Source organism: Mastomys coucha, unplaced genomic scaffold (genome assembly GCF_008632895.1).
Source record: "Mastomys coucha isolate ucsf_1 unplaced genomic scaffold, UCSF_Mcou_1 pScaffold18, whole genome shotgun sequence".
Classification (NCBI taxonomy): Eukaryota; Metazoa; Chordata; class Mammalia; order Rodentia; family Muridae; genus Mastomys; species Mastomys coucha.
Window position 1 is genome coordinate 85759765 of NW_022196900.1, and position 21579 is coordinate 85781343.

General features: G+C 44.4%; 1 protein-coding gene across 2 annotated transcripts in view; it reads right to left on the bottom strand.

The window, feature by feature from the left end:
- Positions 1 to 910: 910 nt before the first annotated feature.
- Zbtb8a (zinc finger and BTB domain containing 8A) overlaps positions 911 to 21579 on the bottom strand; it is a 22719-nt gene continuing 2050 nt past the window's right edge. For both annotated transcript variants that reach the window (XM_031378774.1, XM_031378773.1), the window contains exons 3-6: positions 15415 to 15511; positions 5201 to 6024; positions 3859 to 4031; positions 911 to 1574 (exon numbers count right to left, since the gene is read on the bottom strand). In XM_031378774.1, the coding sequence (XP_031234634.1) occupies positions 1239 to 1574; positions 3859 to 4031; positions 5201 to 6023 (1332 nt within the window). In that variant the 5' untranslated portion in view covers position 6024; positions 15415 to 15511 and the 3' untranslated portion in view covers positions 911 to 1238. The remainder of the gene's footprint in view (positions 1575 to 3858; positions 4032 to 5200; positions 6025 to 15414; positions 15512 to 21579) is intronic.

Sequence of the window (21579 nt, forward strand, 5' to 3'; positions counted from 1 at the left end):
GATGACGTCACCACACTCGTCTCCAGTTTGTTTGTTTGTTGGTTTTTCGAGGCAGGGTTTCTCTGTATAGCCCTGGCTGTCCTGGAACTCACTCTGTAGACCAGGCTGAATTCAAACTCAGAAATCCGCCTGCCTCTGCCTCCCAAGTGCGTGTGCCACCACTGCCTGGCTGGCCGACCTGTTTTTATCTCCTGGAGATTCTGACTCGGAACTCCACAATCTCTCCACCCAGCTCTCTAGGTTCCCACTGGCGAGCCGCTACCACACCAACCCTGTGCTCCACATCCCCCATGGCCTTTGTGATGCACTTCCAGCAAACTGAAGCTTTGCTTAGCCGCTGTACCTGTCTCTCTTGAACTCAGCCGAGCCACACAACACAAACTCAGTTCAGAAACAATGGTAACTCAGTCTCTAGGCACAACGACTAAAACCCAGTCTTGTAAACCTTATTAAAATCTGATTCCTCTAGTGACCATGATACCAGAAACTCTAGCAGCTACACCTTACTCCTCTGCTGTCCCTTTCCAAAAGGACCTAAACCCTCTCCTGCTACCTCTCTTCCGACTCCAACCCAGAAGTCCCGCCTATTCGCCCAGTGATTGGCTCCCTTATTCATTAGGTGATTGGTTCACAAGAACAGCACCAGGCCTATCCACAACATTCCTATGTGGTTTCAAAACAGTTTAAACTGTTGTAGACAGGCTTAGTGACAGGTGAAGGCAAAAGCTTCAGCCAGCAAGGCTGATGACCTGAATTCCATCCCACATGACAGGAGGAGAGAATCAACTTCTACAAATTTTCTTCTGATGTCTACAAGTGTCCTAGCATGTCCACACACACACACACACACACACACACACACATCCAAAACAAAACGAATAAAAGTGTAATAAAGAAGATTGTCCTAAAGTTTTGTGATAGATTTATTTAAAATACCTTAGTCAAAAAAGTTTGCTAAATAGATTTTTCCAATATTTAAAGAAAAGGGTATCTGTAATAACAGGAAGGGTAATTGGTCATCCGTCATGACAACGCAATGCCAACACAAACAAGGTCTTCCCAGAGCAGCAACAACGTTCAGAATGGATACAGTGGCCTATTCAGAAAGCATGCAGGTTACATCAGGTTGCTTCTAAGTCAGTAGGAGAAACCCATTAGCCGGGCTCTGCCCATGGAGAGATAGACATGGGATGTCTGTGTAAATTGCAGGCATGCCAGCTCTGACAGGTCACATCAGGCTACCTAATGTTGGGCTTTATTTCTTTTTCTTCTTCTTCCTCGCTATCGTCAACCTGCTGTATGACCAGATCGGCAGACCCATCCTCTACGATCTCCACATAGGATCTATTATTCTCTTCTTCGCTCAGGTGCCACCGGCAATCCTTGTCTCCATCAGCCGGGGATGTGTGGTGTTGCTCGGCCTCCAGGTCAGCAGGGAGGCTGCCCATGCCCACGTCAGCAAGGCATTCGTTACACAGGCGGTAGCGCCTGGTTCCTTCCTGCACCACTTGCCCCGTGAGGTCAGTCACATGGCGTTTGCATTTCCTGCAGATGAGTTTGCATGCCTGGTGAATCTGCAGAGATTTAAAGAGTGGTAAAAATAAATGTTCAAAACTGGGTCAGTTTACTATTTTAGGGACCAGTTCATACACTTAAGATGCTCAAAGCATTAAACTTAATGTCTAATTACTCCAACTGCCAGTGACACATCAGATATCAGTTTTCTCTAAATAAGGGCTATAATTTTTTTTACTACTATTACATACTTAATAATCACACACATCCATTAATGCATTTTTTCCCAGAGTCAAAATTGCAAACACTGGGCCATGTTCTGCTTTAAAGATTTTAAAGAATTATTATGATTATTATTATTTTATTATTATTAATGTGTATAAAGGGAGACATATGCATGCTTTGGTGAACATACGGAGGTCAGAGAATAATGTTTTTGTTTTGGGGTTTTTTTGATTTTTTGAGACAGGGTTTCTCTGTATAGCCCTGGTTGTCCTGGAACTCACTCTGTAGACCAGGCTGGCCTCAAACTCAGAAATCTGCCTGCCTGTGCCTCCCTAGTGCTGGGAATAAAGGCGTGCGCCACCACTGCCAGGCAAAAGGGTGATTCTTGCTCTGATACTCAAAACATTTGTACTGGGTAATCACTGTCTCCTAGGAGAAAACTATCTCAAACCGTATGAGATTTGGTGTGAACTAATATGGAAATATGAAAGGCTTTAGCACCAGAAGAGTGCCTCCTAGGAGAATAAGATTATCTAAATATGTATATGCAGGCTGTGATGGGGCACAGCTTTAATCCTGGAGGCAGAGACAGTGCACCCCTGTGAGTTCTAGACCAGTGAATGTATTTACATGTTATTTAGTATGTGTCTGTGTGTGTCACAGGACTCATGTGAAGGTCAGAGGACGACTTTCTAGAACTGGTTCTCTCTTTCCACCACATGTCACTGACAGTCACTGACTGAACTTAGCTGTCAGGTGTGATAGAAATGCCTTCATCCACTGACCCACACAGTGAAACTTTTTATATAACAACATAAATCTATACATTATTTACAAACTAAAAATAGTACTTCTGGAGTAATTCTTTTTAAAACCATCTTATTATTATCATTTGTGTGTGTGTGTGTGTGTGTGTGTGTGTGTGTGTGCGTGTGTGTGTATGTGAGTGTGAATGTGTGTATGAATGTGTATGTGAATGTGTGTGTGAATGTGTGTACATGTACATGTGTGAATGTGTGTATGTGTGTATGAATGTATATGTGTGAATGCATGTGGGTGAATGTGTGTGTGTGTGTGTGAATGTGTATGCATGTGTGTGTGTGAATGTGTATGTGTGCACATGTGCCATGGCACATGTGTGAAAGCCAGAGGACAACTTTGGAGATCTTCTGGGTTCTGGAAATCAAACTCAGGTTCTGAGGTTTAGACTATTGGGTGACAAGGGCTTTACCCACTGAGCCATTTCACTGGGCCAAGAGTTCTTAACATGGTAGAAGAATTGTGTGAAGAGATTTCCTTTTACAAATTTAGATTTGTAGTTGTGTTACATGTATATGTATGTCTGTATATGTACATACATGTAGAAGATGATGTTTAGTGTCCTCCTTTACTGTACGCTATATTTTTTAAAATATTTATTATTTACTTATCTATTCATGTATGAGAGTTCTCCCTGCGTATATATACATGCAGCACGTGTGGGTCTGGTACCCACTGGAGTACAGAAGAGGGTGTCAGATCACCTATTACTGTTCTCATAGATGATTGCAAACCACCATGTGGATGCTAAGAACCAAGCCCGGAACCTCTGCAAGAGCAGCCAGTGCTCTAACCACTGAGCCATCTCCTCAATCCCTCTATCTTTTTTTTTCAAGTTTCTCACTAAACTGTAGCTTGCTGACTCAGCAAGACTCACTAGAGTTCCAAGAGCCTCCTGTCTCTGCTTCCCAATGCTATAATTACATATGCACGCCACCCCACTGGGATGATGATGATGATGATATTTTTACGTAGTTGCTGGGGGTCCACACTCAAGTTCATATTTTTTTGTGTGGCAAACATTTTACTGACTGAGCCGAGCCACCTTCCCATTCCTAACTCAGATTATTAAAGCAGATAAATGCAGGGCTGGATATTTAGCTAAGTGATAGAGATTTTGCTTAGCATGCATGATGCAATGTGCAATCCCCAGTACCAGAAGGGGGAAAATCAGAGGGAAGGAGAGGGAGAGAGAGAGAGAGAGAGAGAGAGAGAGAGAGAGAGAGAGAATATGACAATAAAAACAGATAAATGCACATATTTTACAAGAAGTAAAAAGACAAAAACTCATATACATACTGTTCGGAAATGGCTACTCAGATGATCTAGCCTGCTGAACCGTTTCCCACAAGCCTGGCACGGGTAGGGCCTCTCTCCTGTGTGGCAGCGTAGGTGGCGCTTGAGGTCCGCCTTCCGCTTTACCACATGTGTGCAGTATGGGCATTTGAATCGCAGCCTGGGCAGAAGGTCATCTGTCAGGAGACAGTTGGATTCTGTTAGCGTGAGGGTCCAGCCATGTGAAGGTACAGACACAGGCCTTGAACTAAGCACACTCCACTGTCGAGCAATCCTGGGCACAGAAGTAAAACTTGACTATGAAGACCACCACTCTTATCCTTTGTAATCTAATCCTTCGTATCCGATTTCACATGTGAAAAGGTAGTATCAGACTGTAAAACCACACACACAAGCCAAGAATAAAGCAAATTCAGGTTTTTTTTTTTTTACACATCTTTTTTTTTTGAGGGGGGGTGCTTCAAGATAGGGTTTCTCCATGTAGCCCTGGCTGTCCTGGAACTCACTCTGCAGACCAGGCTGGCTTTGAACTCAGAAATCCACCTGCCTCTGCCTCCCAAGTACACAGATTAAAGGTGTGCGCCACTACTGCCCGGCTATATTTTAGATTAAACATTATAAATTCATGTTCTATGAAATAAATTTGAGGGGCTGGAGAGATGGCTCAGCGGGGAAGAGCACTGACTGCTCTTCGGAAGGTCATGAGTTCAAATCCCAGCAACCACATGGTGGTTCACAACCACCCGAAATGAGATCTGACGCCCTCTTCTGGTGCATCTGAAGACAGCTACAGTGTACTTACATATAATAAATAAATAAAAAAAAAAAAAAAAAAAAAGAAATAAATTTGAGTAAAAAGTATGACTTAAAAAAAAATCATATGCTCAGCGGTGGTAGCGCAGGACTTTAATCCCAGTACTTGGGAGGCAGAGGCAGGTGGATTTCTGAGTTAGAGGCCAGTCTGGTCTACAGAGTGAATTCTAGGACAGCCAGGGCTACACAGAAGAAACCCTGTCTCAAAACAAACAAACAAACAAACAAAAAATGATATAAGAGCCCGGAAATATGGCTCAGTGGGTAAAAGCAACAGCTGCTTTTCCAGTGGACCTGGGTACCGTTCACAGTGCCCACATCAATTCCAAGTCCAGGACATCCAATACACTTTTCTGGCCTCTGTGAACATCGCCCATACAGGCATGCTCAAACACACACACACACACACACACACACACACACACACACACACACACACACGTAAATAAATGTAAAAATCTCTTTAAAACTTCCTGGCATCTAAAATTAAGGGCATTTGGGACTTGAGAGAAACTCAGAGTCCCTGGGGTACCTGGAAAGCTCCTGGATGTGACCTCAGGCCCTTGGCTGTACTGGTAGCCGGCAGGAACAGAATCCACTTCAGCATCAACCGGTACCTGCTCTTCAGACTGGGAGGCGTGGTTGCTGGAATCGGATGTCCGAGCTTCTCCTTTGCCAGATTTAAAATGAACAACTTCAGACGGCTGTGGCAATCTCAAATGCTTGGTCTTTTTAATGGGGTCCTTCCTTTGTTCATGCTTGGCCAATGGTTGCTGAGGACTCCTCTGGGATGCTGGGTGGTAACTGTACTTGCTCCATGGCTTTCCACTTACTATACTTGGTCCTTGGTCTGGGCTCAGGTGAGAGCGGGGAGAGCTGCTCTCTTCCTGCCAGCTGTTACTGTAAAAAGAGGAACGCTCTACTCCATTAGAGCCCGTGTCCTTATCTGAGAGGCTGAAGTAGCGATCTTTCTCTTTCTCGCTAATGTCCAAGGAAGACTTAATGAAAGTCTTACACACACTAATGACATCAGTCATCTGAAGGAAGCTCGCGGCGGACATCACTTCTATAACATTCTGTCCAGTGAGAGAGAGTTTGCCGGAGTAGACAAAGTCCAGGATGACTGTGAAGGTGTCGGGGGAGAAGGTCTGAAACGTGGCTGTGGTTGGCTGACTCGTCTCCTTGGAGTTCTGAGAAAGCAGCATTTTAAAGTAGCCGCTGCTCGCAAACAATACGTTCCGATGCGCTTTGAAGACCTTGCCTTCGACTAGAATACTGCAGTCACAAAACACATCTTGCCGGCGCTGCTCATTCAGTTGCTGCAGGAGGTAAGACTGGTGAGAGGAGATCTCCATTCTGTGGGAGGAAAGGAGACACACGTGGGTACCAGAGAGGACCTAAGAAACAAGCCTGGAAGGAGCCCGTGAAAGGTGAAGGTACGAATCAGAAGGTTGGTTTCCCAGCTAAACCTCTTTTCTTAGAAAATAGTCCCCAAGACACAGAAAACAGCAGGACCCAGAGGGACTGCTACTGCTGGCCTACAGTCCCTGTTACTCAGGATCCTAAGAGGATTCCAAGCCCAAGGCCTGCTTGAGCTACAGAGAGGGTTCAAGGTCAGCCTGGAAAACTCGCGTGACTCTGGCTCAAAGAAAAGTGAAGAGAAGGTTAGGGAGGTGAGTGGACTGCAGTGCTGAATTCCACCCAAACAGCTGTGTGTGACACATCTGTGCACCTCAGCAGTCACAGAACTATTTCAGTGTGGCAGGGGCAAGAGTAGGGGTGGGATGGGGATCTGTGCTCCGCCACAGATGTTCTAAACAGAAGGAAGATACTAGGAACAGGTTTTTTTTTTTTCCCCTGACATCATCTCCTCTATTTCTGAGGTAAAATTCTAATAGTCACTACAACTCACTTTGTAGACCTGGCTGTCCTCCAACTCACAGAGATCCACTCTGCCCCCTGAGTGCTGGGACTAAGGCTTGTGCCACTATGCCAGTTTCTAATGTCTGGCCATATTTTAAAAGAAAAAAAGTTAGGTCGGGTGGCAGCGGCACGCGCCTTTAATCTCAGCACTTGGGAGACAGAGGCAGGCAGATTTCTGAGTTCGAGGCCAGGCTGGTCTACAGAGTGAGTTTCAGGACAGCCAGGGCTATACAGAGAAACTCTGTCTCGAAAAACCAACCAACCAACCAACCAACCAACCAAACAGGTTCTAAGTAGGGAGTACTGGGGATCAGGAAGATGCTTAACATTCAAAGTAAAGTGGAAAATATCTTCCTGGGCACTGCCTCTGACACACGGAAGGAGCAACAGAAGCTGGGAGGAATGATCCCGGTTTCACTCAAACAGTAGTGACAACACTTGTCCCCTCCTGCAAACACTCCAACCCACGGCTCAGTTCCTTGGAAAGGAGGCAGAATTGAAAAACAGGATTAAGCGTGAGTTTAGGGGGTGCATACACTTTTCTTAGTATATATCATCTTGGTTGACAGACAAGAGCCCAGGAAATAAACCCTCCACATCAGAATCTTGGGGTTCATTTGCCAACTGTTTGTGGAGGAATAGATTTACAACTTCGGTGCCAATGAAAAAGTGAACTGTGGAGAAGTGTGTCAGATGGTGGCACCAAGGCTGCTGAGCTTCGTGACCCTGCATTTCCATACTGAAGGCAAGGCTGCTCACTGCAGTAGCCATGACAACGGTGTGGAGTGCCTAAGAGGAGAAATGCCAGGCTCCAGGCCTCAGACTCCCCAACTGACCAGAGAACTATTGCCCTAAGGGAGTTTTCTCATACAACCTGAGGTGGAAACATGGAAAAAAAAACAACCACGAAGTACATGGCTTGTTAAAGTTACAACAAAAGTTATTTTATGCCTTGACCAAATGTCTTCTGTAACAACCACTGATTAATTATGAAGGAGAAGGTCCTGAGCATTCGGAACGAGAGCTCAGGAACAGATTCAGACCATCAAAAAAACCTTGTTCCTCTGAAATGCCCCTAAGATCCCCACATACCTAGAAAGAGCCTCTCTTCACTGACTTCGTTCTCTTCCTCCTCCTTCCATTCCTCTCCCCTCCCTGCCCACTACATTCTAGAGAGCTCAGGTGGGCCTCACACTCAGGATCCTTCTGTCTCAGCCTCCCAAGTGCTAGACTCTGGGGGCGGGGTGTGTGCAATGATCTCTACTTCTACACATTTTCTGAAACATAAACATAGGGCTGTGGTGATTTGAATAAGCATAGCCCCACAGGCAATCTATTTGAATGTTTCATCTCCAGGGACTCTTAGGAAAAAATTGGAAGGATTAGGAGGTGTGCCCTTATTAGAGGAAGGTTGTCACTGGGGGTGGTTTCTAAGGTTTCAAAAGCCCAAATCAGGCTCTGTCTGTCTGTCTGTCTGTCTGTCTGTGTCTGCAGATCAGGACATAGCTTGCAGCTATTGCTCTAGCACCATGAGTGGAGCCATGCTCCCCATTACCTTGGTAATGGACTAAACCTCTGAAACTGGAAATCCCCAGTTGGATTTACCTTATTAGTGTTGCCTGAGGCAGAGTGTGTCTTCGAAGCAATGGAACAATGACTAAGACAGAAGTTGGCACCAGGCAGCTGGGTCTTGCTGTGACAGCCCTGACCATGTTTACTCGTTGGTGGTACAATGTGGGCTTTGGATTAGGAAAGCTGTTGAAGGCTTTTTTGTTTTGTTTCGTTTTTTGAGACAGGGTTTCTCTGTGTAGCCCTGGCTGTCCTGGAACTCACTCTGTAGACCAGGCTGGCCTCGAACTTAGAAATTCACCTGCCTCTGCCTCCCAAGTGCTGGGATTAAACCACTGCCCGGCTCGGTTGAAGGCTTTTAAGCAGGACTTCCTTGGCCATACTAATAGGACCATGGTGTTGAGAGCAATGTAAATGACTATGGCTAGCTCAAGTAGTTTCAGAGGGGGAGCGGGTTAGCTATTGGCCTAGATACCATTCTTGTGAGATTTTGGCAGAGAATGTGACTATTTTTGCCCTTGTCCTAAAAATCTGCCTGAGGCCAAATTGAAGAGTTTTGGATTATGTCACTGGCAGAGATTTCAAAGAGAGACTAGTATTGACTTTGTCCGAAGACACCCCTAAGAACTGTGGTTATCAATAATCACTCTTACGCACGTCTATCCTGAAAAGGAGCAAGCTGGACAAGGACAAATATGAAAACACAGCTCAAGTAGAGAAGGACACCAGAAATTAGAATGGAGGCGAGCCCAGCACTTAAGGAGATAAAACGTTTAAAGAAGGGCTGGAGAGATGGCTCAGTGGTTAAGAGCACTGACTGCTCTTCCAGAGGTCCTGAGTTCAATTCCCAGCAACCACATGGTGGCTCACAACCATCCATGAGATCTGATGCCCTCTTCTGGTGTGTCTGAAGACAGCTACAGTGTACTTACATGTAATAAAGAAATAAATCTTTAACAACAAAAAAAAAAGTTTAAAGAAAAGCCAGATGGGGCTGGAAAGATGGCTCAGCCTTTAAAGGCCAGGCTCACAACCAAGATAAGAAAAGCCCAGTGCAGAATGGAATAAAGGGATTGTTGACTTTAGGGCATGACCTCACGCAGCTAAGGTTCCAACCCGTGAGAAGGAAGTAAAGTGTGGAGAGCTTTGGGGGCTGCTTGGCAGGAATCTGACTTTAGGCCATGACAAGGAAGTAAGCTCAGGCAGGAATCTAATTTTAGGCTAGAACAGGAAGTAAGCTCAGGCAGGAATCTCAATCTTACAGTGGAACAAAAGAAGTAGGCTTCAGGCAAGAACCGTATTTTGGGCTTGGACAAGGAAGTGGGCTCAGATATTTTGGTCATTCTGACAAGCCCTTGGAAACAACTGTCACTGGAGTAATCACAGGACTTTTTTTATTGCCTTGCTTGTTCCTCATTGTACTGCCCACTCTTTTTTTTTGTTTTTTGTTTTTTGATTTTTCAAGACAGGGTTTCTCTGTGTAGCCCCAGCTGTACTGGAACTCACTCTGTAGACCAGGCTGGCCTCGAACTCAGAAATCCACCTGCCTCTGCCTCCCAAGTGCTGGGATTAAAGGTGTGCGCCACCACTGCCCTTTCTTTCTTTCTTTCTTTCTTTCTTTCTTTCTTTCTTTCTTTCTTTCTTTCTTTCTTTTTTACTGCCCACTCTTAATACTTGCAGGTAATTAAAATGGTATAAAATCGGATTGGGAAAAAAAAAAACCTGCCTTAGCCTCAGAACTGACTGGGGTCATACTACAATGTTGTCTAATTGTCTTTTTTCTTTTTAATCTTCCTTCCTGGGCTGAAGAACCTGTAGACTGACTAAGCGGGCTTGGTCAGCAAAGGAAAGCTTACACAGCAAAGGAAACCTTCCAAAACAAAGCTGGTGAAAATGTAATTGGATGGGGCGTGTCCCAGGCCCAGCAAGCAGGAGACCTTGGCAGCGTCAGTCACAGAGTTCTGGCTTTAGAATCAAGGATACAAGAAAGGGGTTGTGGAATTCCCTCCTTGGCTAACAAAAGCCACCAAGCATGGGCATGTGGCTGGGGTGTCCCTGCATGGAGGCTCAGAGTAGCCACTGCATGAAGCTATGAAGGTGAAGCTGGATTGCCCTGAAAATCCTAAAATGTTGGGAGATGCCAGAGCTGTGGGATACCTGCCAAGGAGTGCTGCAGACTGGACGTGGAACCAGCCCAAGAGAGAGAGGTGTGTTGCAGTCAAGAGAGCCGAAAGGAGTTGGAGAGCCAAAGAGTGCTTTGGTATCAGACATGGAGATGCAGAAATGGTGTTTACCCTGCTGGGTTTCTGGTCCCCTACTTCCTCATTACGATACCTTTTGAAATGGAAATGCAGTCTGTAGGGCTATTGGTTGGAAGTACCTGCTTTTCCTTCTACTTTTATAAGAGATCGCCTTGAGTCTCAGAAGGCTCCGGAATTTGAAACTGTTGAAGTTTGACTGAATGCATTTTGCACTGTGATATGGCTACAAGCCTGTGGGGGCCAGGGAGTGGAATGGGGAGACTTGAATCTGAATGGTCCCCACGGGCTGACAAGGGCAGGCGGCCCTTCCTAACCTTTCTAGACAGCTCTGTGGTTCCTGACCTGAGATGCTCACGTGTAGGGTGTGCCTAGCAAGCTTCCTCAGACCTCCTTCACCATGCCGGCACCACTGGACCATACTCAACAGCCACAGAACGTTTGCCAAGGTGCTAAGTTCTAAACCCTCACAGGAGGGAAGAGGATGTCTGATTTCACTAAATGATCTAGGCACAAACTAAGACCATATTTGGTAATGACCTCTAAGGAATACACTGTTTAAATAGGCTGCCTTTGTTGACCAGATGCAGTTACCAGATTCTGTATTTAAAGGTTGTGCACAAGCTCCTGGGGTGGGGAGTGCTCTAAAATGTATTTCTCTCCTTGACTGCAACTGGGACTCAAGAGGAGATAATTTCCAACTATGTTAAATACCAAACTTCTGGCAGAGTGTGGAAGAAGGCCAAGTGAGCGAGCTACCATTATGATCCAGTCAGAGAGATGACACCCTGAAAAACTGGGTGCTAGCCAACAGGATGTGGTATGTGTTAAAAGCACTGGATGGGGTGGGGGAACTGAGCAATTTATGACCCCATCTTTTTTCCAAAACTGTAATACTCATGTCTTAAAGCCAGGGGAGCAGGGCTATAGCTCAGTGGTAGAGTCCTTGTCTACCACACACAGGCGCTGTGGTCAGTCTCCAACACCAAATACAGGAAAAAGGAGGGAGGGAGATGCTGTGTGGATGTGGATGCTGTGTGGATGTGGATGCTGTGTGGACACTTTGTGGATGTGAATGCTGTGTGGATGGGGATGCTGTGTGGATGTGGATGCTGTGTGGATGCTGATCCTGTGTGGATGTGGATGCTGTGTGGATGCTGTATGGATGTAGATGCTGTGTGGATGTGGATGCTGTGTGGATGCTGTGTGGATGTAGATGCTGTGTGGATGTGGATGCTATGTAGATCGGGGTGCTGTGTGGATGACATGCTGTCTTCTGATCATGAAATGGCTGGTGTACTTGTGAACTCTCAGCAACTTAGCTAACAAGAAAAGCGCAGAACCAAGCTGGTCAAACTCAGCATGGCTGGGGAGAGGCTCATGAGGCCCAGTTTTAGCGAAGGAGACAATGACAGTTGATGGCTACCTATGGAGGAAGAGTTGTTTTGCTCTGTAGTTTTGGCCACTAGTAAGTTGTCCACTATCTAAGCAATGACCTCATCCTCACATGCATGTGGCTGACACTAACAGGACTCAGCAGGTTATTAAGGAAGGGACAGGGAGAAGGAGGGTGGGAAGTCAGGAGAACATGTTGGAGAAATATGGGATCCAGGGGGAGTTGGAGGCAGGGAATGGGCAATGATATAAATAAATAAAAAATACTATATTAAAGTTTTGACACAGGCTGGAGAGAGAGCTCAGCAGTTAAGAACACTGGCTACTCTTCTAGAGGACCCAGGTTCAATTCCCAGCTCCCACATGGCAGATCACAGGGGTCTATAGCTCCAGTTTTAGGGGATCCCATGCCTTCACAGAGACATACATGCAAGCAAAACAACAATGCACGTGAAATGAAAATTAAAAATTAGGGCTGGAGAGATGGCTCAGCAGTTAAGAGCACTGACTGCTTGCTCTTCCAGAGGTTCTGAGTTCAATTCCCAGCAACCACGTGGTGGCTCACAACCATCTGTAATGGGAGCTGATGCCCTCTTCTGGTGTGTCTGAAGATGGCTACAATGTATTCATATACATAAAATAAAGAAATAAATCTTTCTTAAAAAGTTAAAAATTAGAAGATTTTGAAAATAAGTTGGAAACTTGGAAGGCAGCCAGGACTTGAAGTTGTTGCCACACAAATATGAGGACCTGCTTTGATCCCCTGAACCTATGTAAACTTTAAAGTGGTAGCGTGCACCTGTGCTCCAGATGACGGTCAGGCGGTTTGGGGACAAGATAAGCATAAGTGTCCTGGTCCTGTCCTGAGCAGACAGTATTGGGATGGACTTCTCATTGGATCTGTCACCTTGGGCCCCTGGAAACGTGACAAAGGGAAGCATCAATGCTGTGCCTACTTAAGATTTAAATACACTATTAAAATATGGAGCTATCGCTGGGCAGTGGTGGTGTATGCCTTTAATCCCAGCACTTGGGAGGCAGAGGCAGGTGGATTTCTGAGTTCTAGGCCAGCATGGTCTACAGAGAGAGACAGCCAGGACAGCCAGGGCTATACAGAGAAACCCTGTCTCGGGAGGTGGGGAGGGGGAATGGAGCTATCAGAATTTTGAGACCCATTAAGGGAAAACTATTTGCTCCTAGTCACAAGAATGGGATCTGGGGGCTGGAGAGATGGCTCAGTGGTTAAGAGCACTGACTGTTGTTCTGAAGGTCTGAGTTCAAATCCCAGCAACCACATGGTGGCTCACAACCATCAGTAATGAGTTCTGACACCCTCTTCTAGTATGTCTGAAGACAGCTACAGTATACTTAGGTATAATAATAAATAAATCTTTAAAAAAAAATGGGATCTGAGTGGCCCTGGCAGAAATATCTGAAGATTGGAATAATATATACTTTTGTCTCTTACCCCGAGTTCATCCAGCTGGACTATTCAGTACCTGAGTAGATGATCATTTCCCCGGGAAACAGATGAAGAAGACATGCTAAGGCATGCTAAGCAGATGGGAGGAATGATTATCCCCTTAATGAGATCATGGGCTTATCCTTCCCAGAAGCCACTCTCTTGATATAGATTGCAGAGCTTCCACCACACAGCATTGCCTGTTTAACTCCTATCTATCTACTGTCTATCTATCTATCTATACATTCTTCCATGTATGTATGTATATATGTATCTATCCATGTATATGTGTGTATATATATGTATATACACACACACACACACATATATATTCATCTTTCCATGTATGTATCTATCTATACACCCTTCCATGTGTGTATGCATGTATGTATGTATGTATATATTTATCCATGTATGTATGTATGTATGCATGTATCTACCTATCTATCCATGTATGTATGTACATATCTATGTATCTATTCATGTATGTATATATATATATACATCCTTCTATGTATGTATGTATGTATGCATCAATCCATGTATATATGTATCTACCTATCTATCCATGTATGTATGTATATATCTACCTATCTATCCATGTACATATGTATGTATGTACGTATGTATCTATCTATCTATCCATGTATGTATGTATGTATCTATGCACCTACTCATGTATATATATATACATCCTTCCATGTATGTATGTATATATCTATTCATGTATGTATATATGTATGTGTGTACCTATCTATCCATGTATGCATATATGTATGTATCTACTATTTATCTTCTATCCATGTATGTATGTATGTATGTGTATGTATGTATGTATGTATGTATGTATGTATCTATCTATCTATCTACATACCTACCAATCTTTTCCGTTTGAATACTTGCCCCCAAGCTAAGCATCTTTCCTGTCACTCGGGGATTTCTCATTCTTTCTCTGAAGCACTCCCTTCCCTTCGACCATACAGTTGAACATATCAGCTTTCTTGGACCCTAACTCAAAAGGCACCTTCCTTCCTTCCTTCCTTCCTTCCTTTCTTCCCCATTTCCCTCCTCCTGGCAGCTGCCAAGATTTACAGCTTGCTTGTCTTGTTCTTTTTCTTTCCTGTTCTAATAAAATGATCCTCAGACTTCCTTCTAAGTCTATTTCTAAATAATTGTATTAAGGAGACTTAAGGATCTAAGAGGGAGTCCCACGTTCCCTAGGGACAACCCCAGTGTCTCTGTAGCTGAATGGGGGAGGGGGCAGAGTCAGAAGACGCTCCAGAAACGTGGGGCCACAAGCCTGATACACAGAGGCAGCCAACAGGAGACTCTGTCTCAAGCAAGGTGGAAGGTGAGGACCAACACCCAAAAAGCTGTCTTCTGACTTCCTCATGTGTACCTACATTCATACACAAGCAAGTGAACAAATGTACACAAAGAGAAAAAAAAGGAAAAGAAAGTGAGCAGAGATGACTGACCAAGACGATCAGAATACCGAACATTTCATACAGGGAGTGGAAACACAATAAATGACATAAAATACACAACTGCAAAGTTCTGCTTTTTATATAAGTTTGCTGTTGTTTGGGGTGTTTTGTTTTGTTTTGAGACAGGGAAACTGTGTAGCTCTGGCTGTCCTGGAACTCACTCTGTAGACCAGGCTGGCCTCGAACACAGAAATCCACCTGCCTCTGCCTTCCAAGTGCTGGGATTAAAGGAGTGCGCTCCCCCCACCCCAGCTTTTTATGTATGTTTTAAAATGAGGTAAAATATCAATTAGAACTTTAGGGGCTGGAGAGATGACTCAGCGGTTCAGAGCACTGGCTGCTTTTCCAGAAGACCCTAGTTCAAACCCCAGCATCTACATAGTGGCTCACAGCCACCTGTAACACTAGTTCTGAAGGCTCTAACGTCCTTTTCTGACCTTTGCAGGCATGCGGTTCACAGACATACATGCAGGCAAAATAGCTATACACATAATATAACAGAAATGTAATGTCATTAATACATAGAATTAATATTTATGCTAATAAAATAAGAGGATTAAAACTCCCACAAACGGCTGGCGTGGAGCTCGGCAGCAGAACACCTAAGGGCTTGAGTTCCGTCTCCAGCACCAAGGGAAGGATTTCCTCATACCTGGAAATGTATGATGCTACTCTTGAACCCTTAAGACTGTTGAAGGGCAAAGAGGAAGGACTCCAAGTCAACGACAAGTTCACGAACAGCAGAGTGTCTGTGGGGAGAAAAGATAGATGCACAGGGTGAACTTCTGTAACAAGAGACGTATCTGCTGGGATACCTAGTTAATTTATTTACATAGAAGGCATCAGTGTTCAGCATGGAAAAATAATTTGGCACAGATTATTAGCTTTTTAAAAATGGCTTTGATGCGTTAGATCACTTTCTAAATAAAGTAACACTTTCAGGGAATGGTAGAACATACCTGGGATCCAAGCACGTGGGAAGAGGTAACCAGAAGGTCAGGGGTTCAAGGCTGGCTGAGTCTGCCTCAGACCCTGTCTCAAAATCATTATTAAAGTGGCTACAAAAGAAGCTTAGGAGACATTGGCAAGTAAAGCAGCAGGATGGAAATTGTGAATAAACTCAGACATTGGAGGAATAACCGTTTTTATTGTTTGTTGAGACCTTATGAAAGCCAGGTGGGTTTTAAACTTTAGATCTTCCCACCTCAGCCTCCACAGTGTTAGGACAGGCATATGCTACCATGCCCAGGAAAAGTAGGAATTTGAGGGAGGAAAAATTCTTGCCATAATGAAAGATCATCCCTTTTGTTACCTAGTCCTAAGGAGCTAGGATGGTATGGGTGGAGCAGTTACCCTGACAGCATTCCAGGATCACCAGAGCTACGTAGGGGCACAATTGAGGTCTATTCTGTGGCCAGCGAAAAGTGAATTCAGACTTACCAGCGAAAATGGATTTCTAAGCCAAGTTTGAGCCTTCCACGGCTTTTACATGCTGATGAAATGTCATGTTTGGGGACCATCACCAAGTTCTACCCTAACAAGTACTCAGACACCTTTAGAAATTCCTTGTGGAAAACTAAAAAGTACATTTCCCACACTCCTTTGCAGTAAAGTTGCCGCAGTTTGAGGTATCAATGAGGTATTCTTTTATGACAGTTGGGAGGCAGAAATGAGGCGGGAGCCATCTTTGTAAGGCTGGGCTGTTAATGCCGGCAGACCTATTTATGGAAACTTGGTAGCTGTCAAGACAGCAAATGAATTATACATTTATTCAAATCACACAAATTCATTAATGAAGACATTATGTTAACAATTTCTTTCTTTCTTTCTTTCTTTCTTTCTTTCTTTCTTTCTTTCTTTCTTTCTTTCAGTATACTGTAGCTGTCTTCAGACACACCAGAAGAGGGCATCAGATCTCATTACAGATGGTTGCGAGCCACCATGTGGTTGCTGGGAATTGAACTCAGGACCTCCAGAAGAGCAGTCAGTGCTCTTTTTTTTTTTTTAAAAAAAAGATTTGTTTATTTATTTATTTATTTATATAAGCACACTGTAGCTGCCTTCAGACACTCTAGAAGAGGGCGTCAGATCACATTACGGATGGTTGTGAGCCACCGTGTGGTTGCTGGGATTTGAACTCGGGACCTCTGGAAGAGCAGCCAGTGCTCTTAACCTCTGAGCCATCTCACCAGCCTCCAAAATTAAAATTCTTGAACAGATAAGGTAGAGTCACTATTTGGTGACACTGAGGGCAGCTGTTTCTGGATCCCCACACTGCAGTTAGGAGCGTCATTTGTAGCCTCCAGAGTTCCTCCCTGGTGCGCCCCTAGCAGTCTTGTTCTGGGAAACATTTCCGAAGCCCTAAACCACAAGCCCCTCCCGTATGCAAGCCCTTTTGACGACTTTGTAAGGACCCAAACTTTTTTTTTTTCTTTTGGTTTTTCGAGACAGGGTTTCTCTGTGTAGCTATGGCTGTCCTGGAACTCACTCTGTAGACCAGGCTGACCTCAAACTCAGAAATCCACCTGCCCCTGCCTCCCAAGTGCTGGGACTAAAGGCGTGCGCCACCACCACCCAATGGACCCAAACATTTTATGAGATCTTTTATGGCTTAAAATATTCGAACAAGAGGCAGGTGGATTCTGAGTTCGAGGCCAGCCTGGTCTACAAAGTGAGCTCCAGGACAGCCACGGCTATACAGAGAAACCCTGTCTTGAAAAAACAAAACAACAACAACAAAAAACTATTCAAACTGTTTTGCTTTTCTGCAAGGAGATCCAGACAACAGACTGGTATCCTGTTGTTCTCAGGGCCAGAGCACGGGAGCAGAGGGGTGAGCACTCTGTGAGCTACATGCCTTAGTTTCTTCATCTAAAAATAACAATGGTAACAGTAACCTGATGCTCTGGAGCTAAGGGATAACATTCATGAGAAATAACCCAAGGAAAATGTTCACAACAGGTCCTTCAAGACAAATCATAGGGCTGGATGGCTCAGTGGTTAAGGGCACTGGCTGAGCAGGGCATGGTGGTACACTCCTTTAATCCCAGCACTCAGGAGGCAAGGCAGGTGGATGTCTGTGAGTTCAAGGCCTGCTGGTATACAGAGGATGTTACAGGACATAGAGAAACTTGTCTCAGAAGCATTAACAACAAAAGAGCACTTGCTGCTCTTCTAAAGGATTTGAGTTGGGGTCCCAGCACCAACATGTTGGTCCACAACAATAGGATCCATCTAGAGTCCTATTCTGACCTCTGTGGGTACCAGGCACGAACATAAATACAGGGATGATAATCATACACAGAGAGAAATAATTTTTAAATAAACAAGTATTGATAGGGGGTGCATGCCTTCCGGTACTTGGAAGCACACACTTAAGTTTTTGTTTTGTTTTGTTTGAGACTCTGTCTCACTATGTAATGTTGGTTGACCTGAAGCTTGCTATGTAGACCAGGCGCCACCTGTCTCTGCCTCCCTAGTGCTGGGATTAATTAGAGTTTTAAAAATTAATTTTTAAAAAGATTTATTTATTATTATATGTAAGTATGTGCAAGTAGCTGTCTTCAGACACACCAGAAGAGGGCGTCAGATTTCTTTACAGATGATTGTGAGCCACCATGTGGTTGCTGGGATTTGAACTCAGGACGGAAGAACAGTCAGTGCTCTTAACAGCTGAGTCGTCTCTCCAGCCCCTAAAAATTAATTTTTTAACATTTTATTTATGTATCTGCATGTATATGCAATCAGTATATAGTGCCCATGAACATCAGAAGAGGGCATCTGATCCCTGGAGCTGGAGTTACAGGCAACTGTGAGCCCCCTAATGTGGGTACTGGGGACTGAACTCAGGTCTTTTAGAGAAGCAAGTGCTCTTAACACCTGACCCTTCTTGCAAACTTTTTAGAATTTCATTACCATGCATTTTCTTGTGTCTATTAGAATGCTTATATAAAATCAACTGGTTCTACCAAATATTTATAGATACCAAAAAGTGAGAGAACTATATAGGAAGGGTTTTTGTTTGTTTTTGTTTTGTTTTGTTTTGTTTTGTTGTTGTTTTTCGAGACAGGGTTTCGAAGCTGCCCAGCAATCATTTTTTCAATAATGTTTTCAAACATGAAAACTGTAAATGAGGGCTACAGAGATGTCTCAGAGGATGGAAGCATTGCTGCTCTTCAAGAGGACCCAAGTTCCGTTCCCAGCGTCTCCATCGGGAGCTTCACCACTATATAAGTAAAGAAACTAATACACTAGAAAATGGGGGGCTGGGCTGGCGAGATGGCTCAGCGGGTAAGAGCACTGACTGCTCTTCCGAAGGTCCTGAGTTCAAATCCCAGCAACCACATGGTGGCTCACAACTACCCGTAATGAGATCTGACGCCCTCTCTGGTGCATCTGAGGACAGCTACAGTGAATTAGGCCGGAGCAAGTGGGGCCGTCCTGAGCTCAATTCCCAGCAACCACATAATGGCTCGCGGCCATCTGTACAGCTACAATGTACTCATACACATAAAATAAATAAATCTTTAAAAAAAAAAAAGAAAAAGAACATGGGGGGCTGCAGCAATGTTTCAGAGGTTAAGAGCAGTAGCTGCTCTTCCAGAGGACTCACAAAAAGGCTCCCAACTGTCTATAACTCCAGCTCCAGAGGATTCGAAACCCTCACAACAGACATAAATTAATTAGAAAGAAAGAATGGAAGAAAGAAAGAAAGAGAGAGAGAGAGAGAGAGAAAGAAAGGAAGGAAGAAAGAAAAATCTCTAAAATCATACATAAAACGAATGAACCAGCCAGGCGGTGGTGGCGCACACCTTTAATCCCAGCGCTTGGGAGGCAGAGGCAGGCAGATTTCTGAGTTCGAGGCCAACCTGGTCTACAGAGTGAGTTCCAGGACAGCCAAGGCTATACAGAGAAACTTGGCCTCGAAAAAACTAAAAAAACAAACAAACAAACAAACAAAAACTGAATGAACCACATGAAGCGTGAACAGCACGAACCCAGAACCACACATGGATAATGCCTTCCTGATTTTTTTCTTTTCTGGAGACTGATCTTACAAGTTGTATTGGCAAGTCACACGAAGTCTGGAGAATCATCCAAAAAGTCAAGTGGAAATATTTCCTGACTCTCATATGAGTTAACTATCTATAGTAGACCCTATGAAGAGTACAGAATTCAATTCCTGTTAAGGTCAATGACCTTTTAAAGGGCGGATGGAAAAGACAATCACATATTTTAGGAACCATTAACTTTAAAGGTCTTCGGAATACGAAGAAAAGTCACATAGACATGGAAAACCTGAATGAAGTTTGTGCTCCAGAAATCTGTCTTTTCCCACTGCACACAGCACTGGTGTAGGCCTTAGTGTGTGGTCTCTATCTCCCAACTTTGGGCTAACTGGAACTGAGCAAACTGTTCTTTGAATTGTATTCTTTGTATTCTTCGGAGGATGGGCGGTCATGTAATTCTGGGAAGGTTTAGAATTAAGTCCAGAAACCATTTAAGAGCTGTGCTTTAGAAAGCCGCGTTCCCTCCAAAGCTCAGGCTGAAAGTTCCTCTGCAGAGGAGGAACATCAGGAGGAGCTTTTAGGGGGTTATTAGGCCACCGTGGGGGAGGGGCACTGCCCTCAAGGACCGACTGATTAACATCCTTATAAAAGGATTTGGAAGCACAGGTCTGCTCCCCAACTTATCCCTTCTATGCATTTTACTAATAAAGACACAGCACTGGATTTACCCTCATTATGTATGCAGTGAAGAGGTGCCATCCCCGAAGCAGAAAACAGCCACAGTCAGGGCACCAACATTTTGAACTTCTCAGAATCTACAAGTGTAAGAGGTAAAGATCTGCTCTGTTGTTTTTTTTTTTTTTTCTAGACAGGGATTCCCTGTGTAGCTCTGGCTGTCCTGGAACTTGATCTGGAACTTGACCAGGCTGGCTTCCAAATCAGAGAGATCCACCTGCCTCTGCTGGGATTAAAGGCATGCAACACCACAGCCTAGTAATAGCTGTTCGTTCCATGTTATCCCATACTCGATAACCTTAGCAGCACATATGGTCTACAGGGTCTAAGATAGGAAAGTCTTAGAATTAAATGTTAAAACACTTAAGAGGGACTGAAGAGATGGCTCCGAGGTTAAGAGCACTGGCTGTTCTCCAAGGATCTGGGTTCAACCCCCAGCACCCACACGGAGGCTCACAGCCATTTGTAACTCCCATCTAAGGGGATCCACCCCGTACTCACAGTCATCCCTAACATCCACCCAAGGGGATCCAACACCCTCATCTGGCACCAGGCATGCACTTGGTATACTAGCACAAAGGCAGGCAAAACACACATATATACGAATCTTTAAAAAAAAAAAAAATTTGAGAGACTTGAGTTTTGAAACTGTAGTTGGAAAGGCCTCACTGAGAAGACATTTGACTGATTGGTGTCCACAGAAGGAAAGAATGTGTGTCTTTGAAACTACTCCAGGCTAACCAAACAGCAGGTGCAAAGGCCGTGAGGTAGACCAGAACCTATGAAGAAGGGATGGGTGGGGAGAGCAGGCCGCTGTGTGGTATGCCTGTAATGCCAGCTAACCCCAGCGACTTAGGAGGCTGAGGCAGGAGGAAGAGCAATGCAACCCTGAGCAAAACCCTCATCTCATATAAAATTAGAATTTAAAATATAAAGGGTCTGGGGATATATCTCAACGGTAACACTTGCCGGGGTTCAACACACACACACACACACACACACACACACACACCATGGGGCCTTTGGACTTTTCTTTTTTTTAGGATGTGAAGGAGCCATTTAAGGTTTGGAGA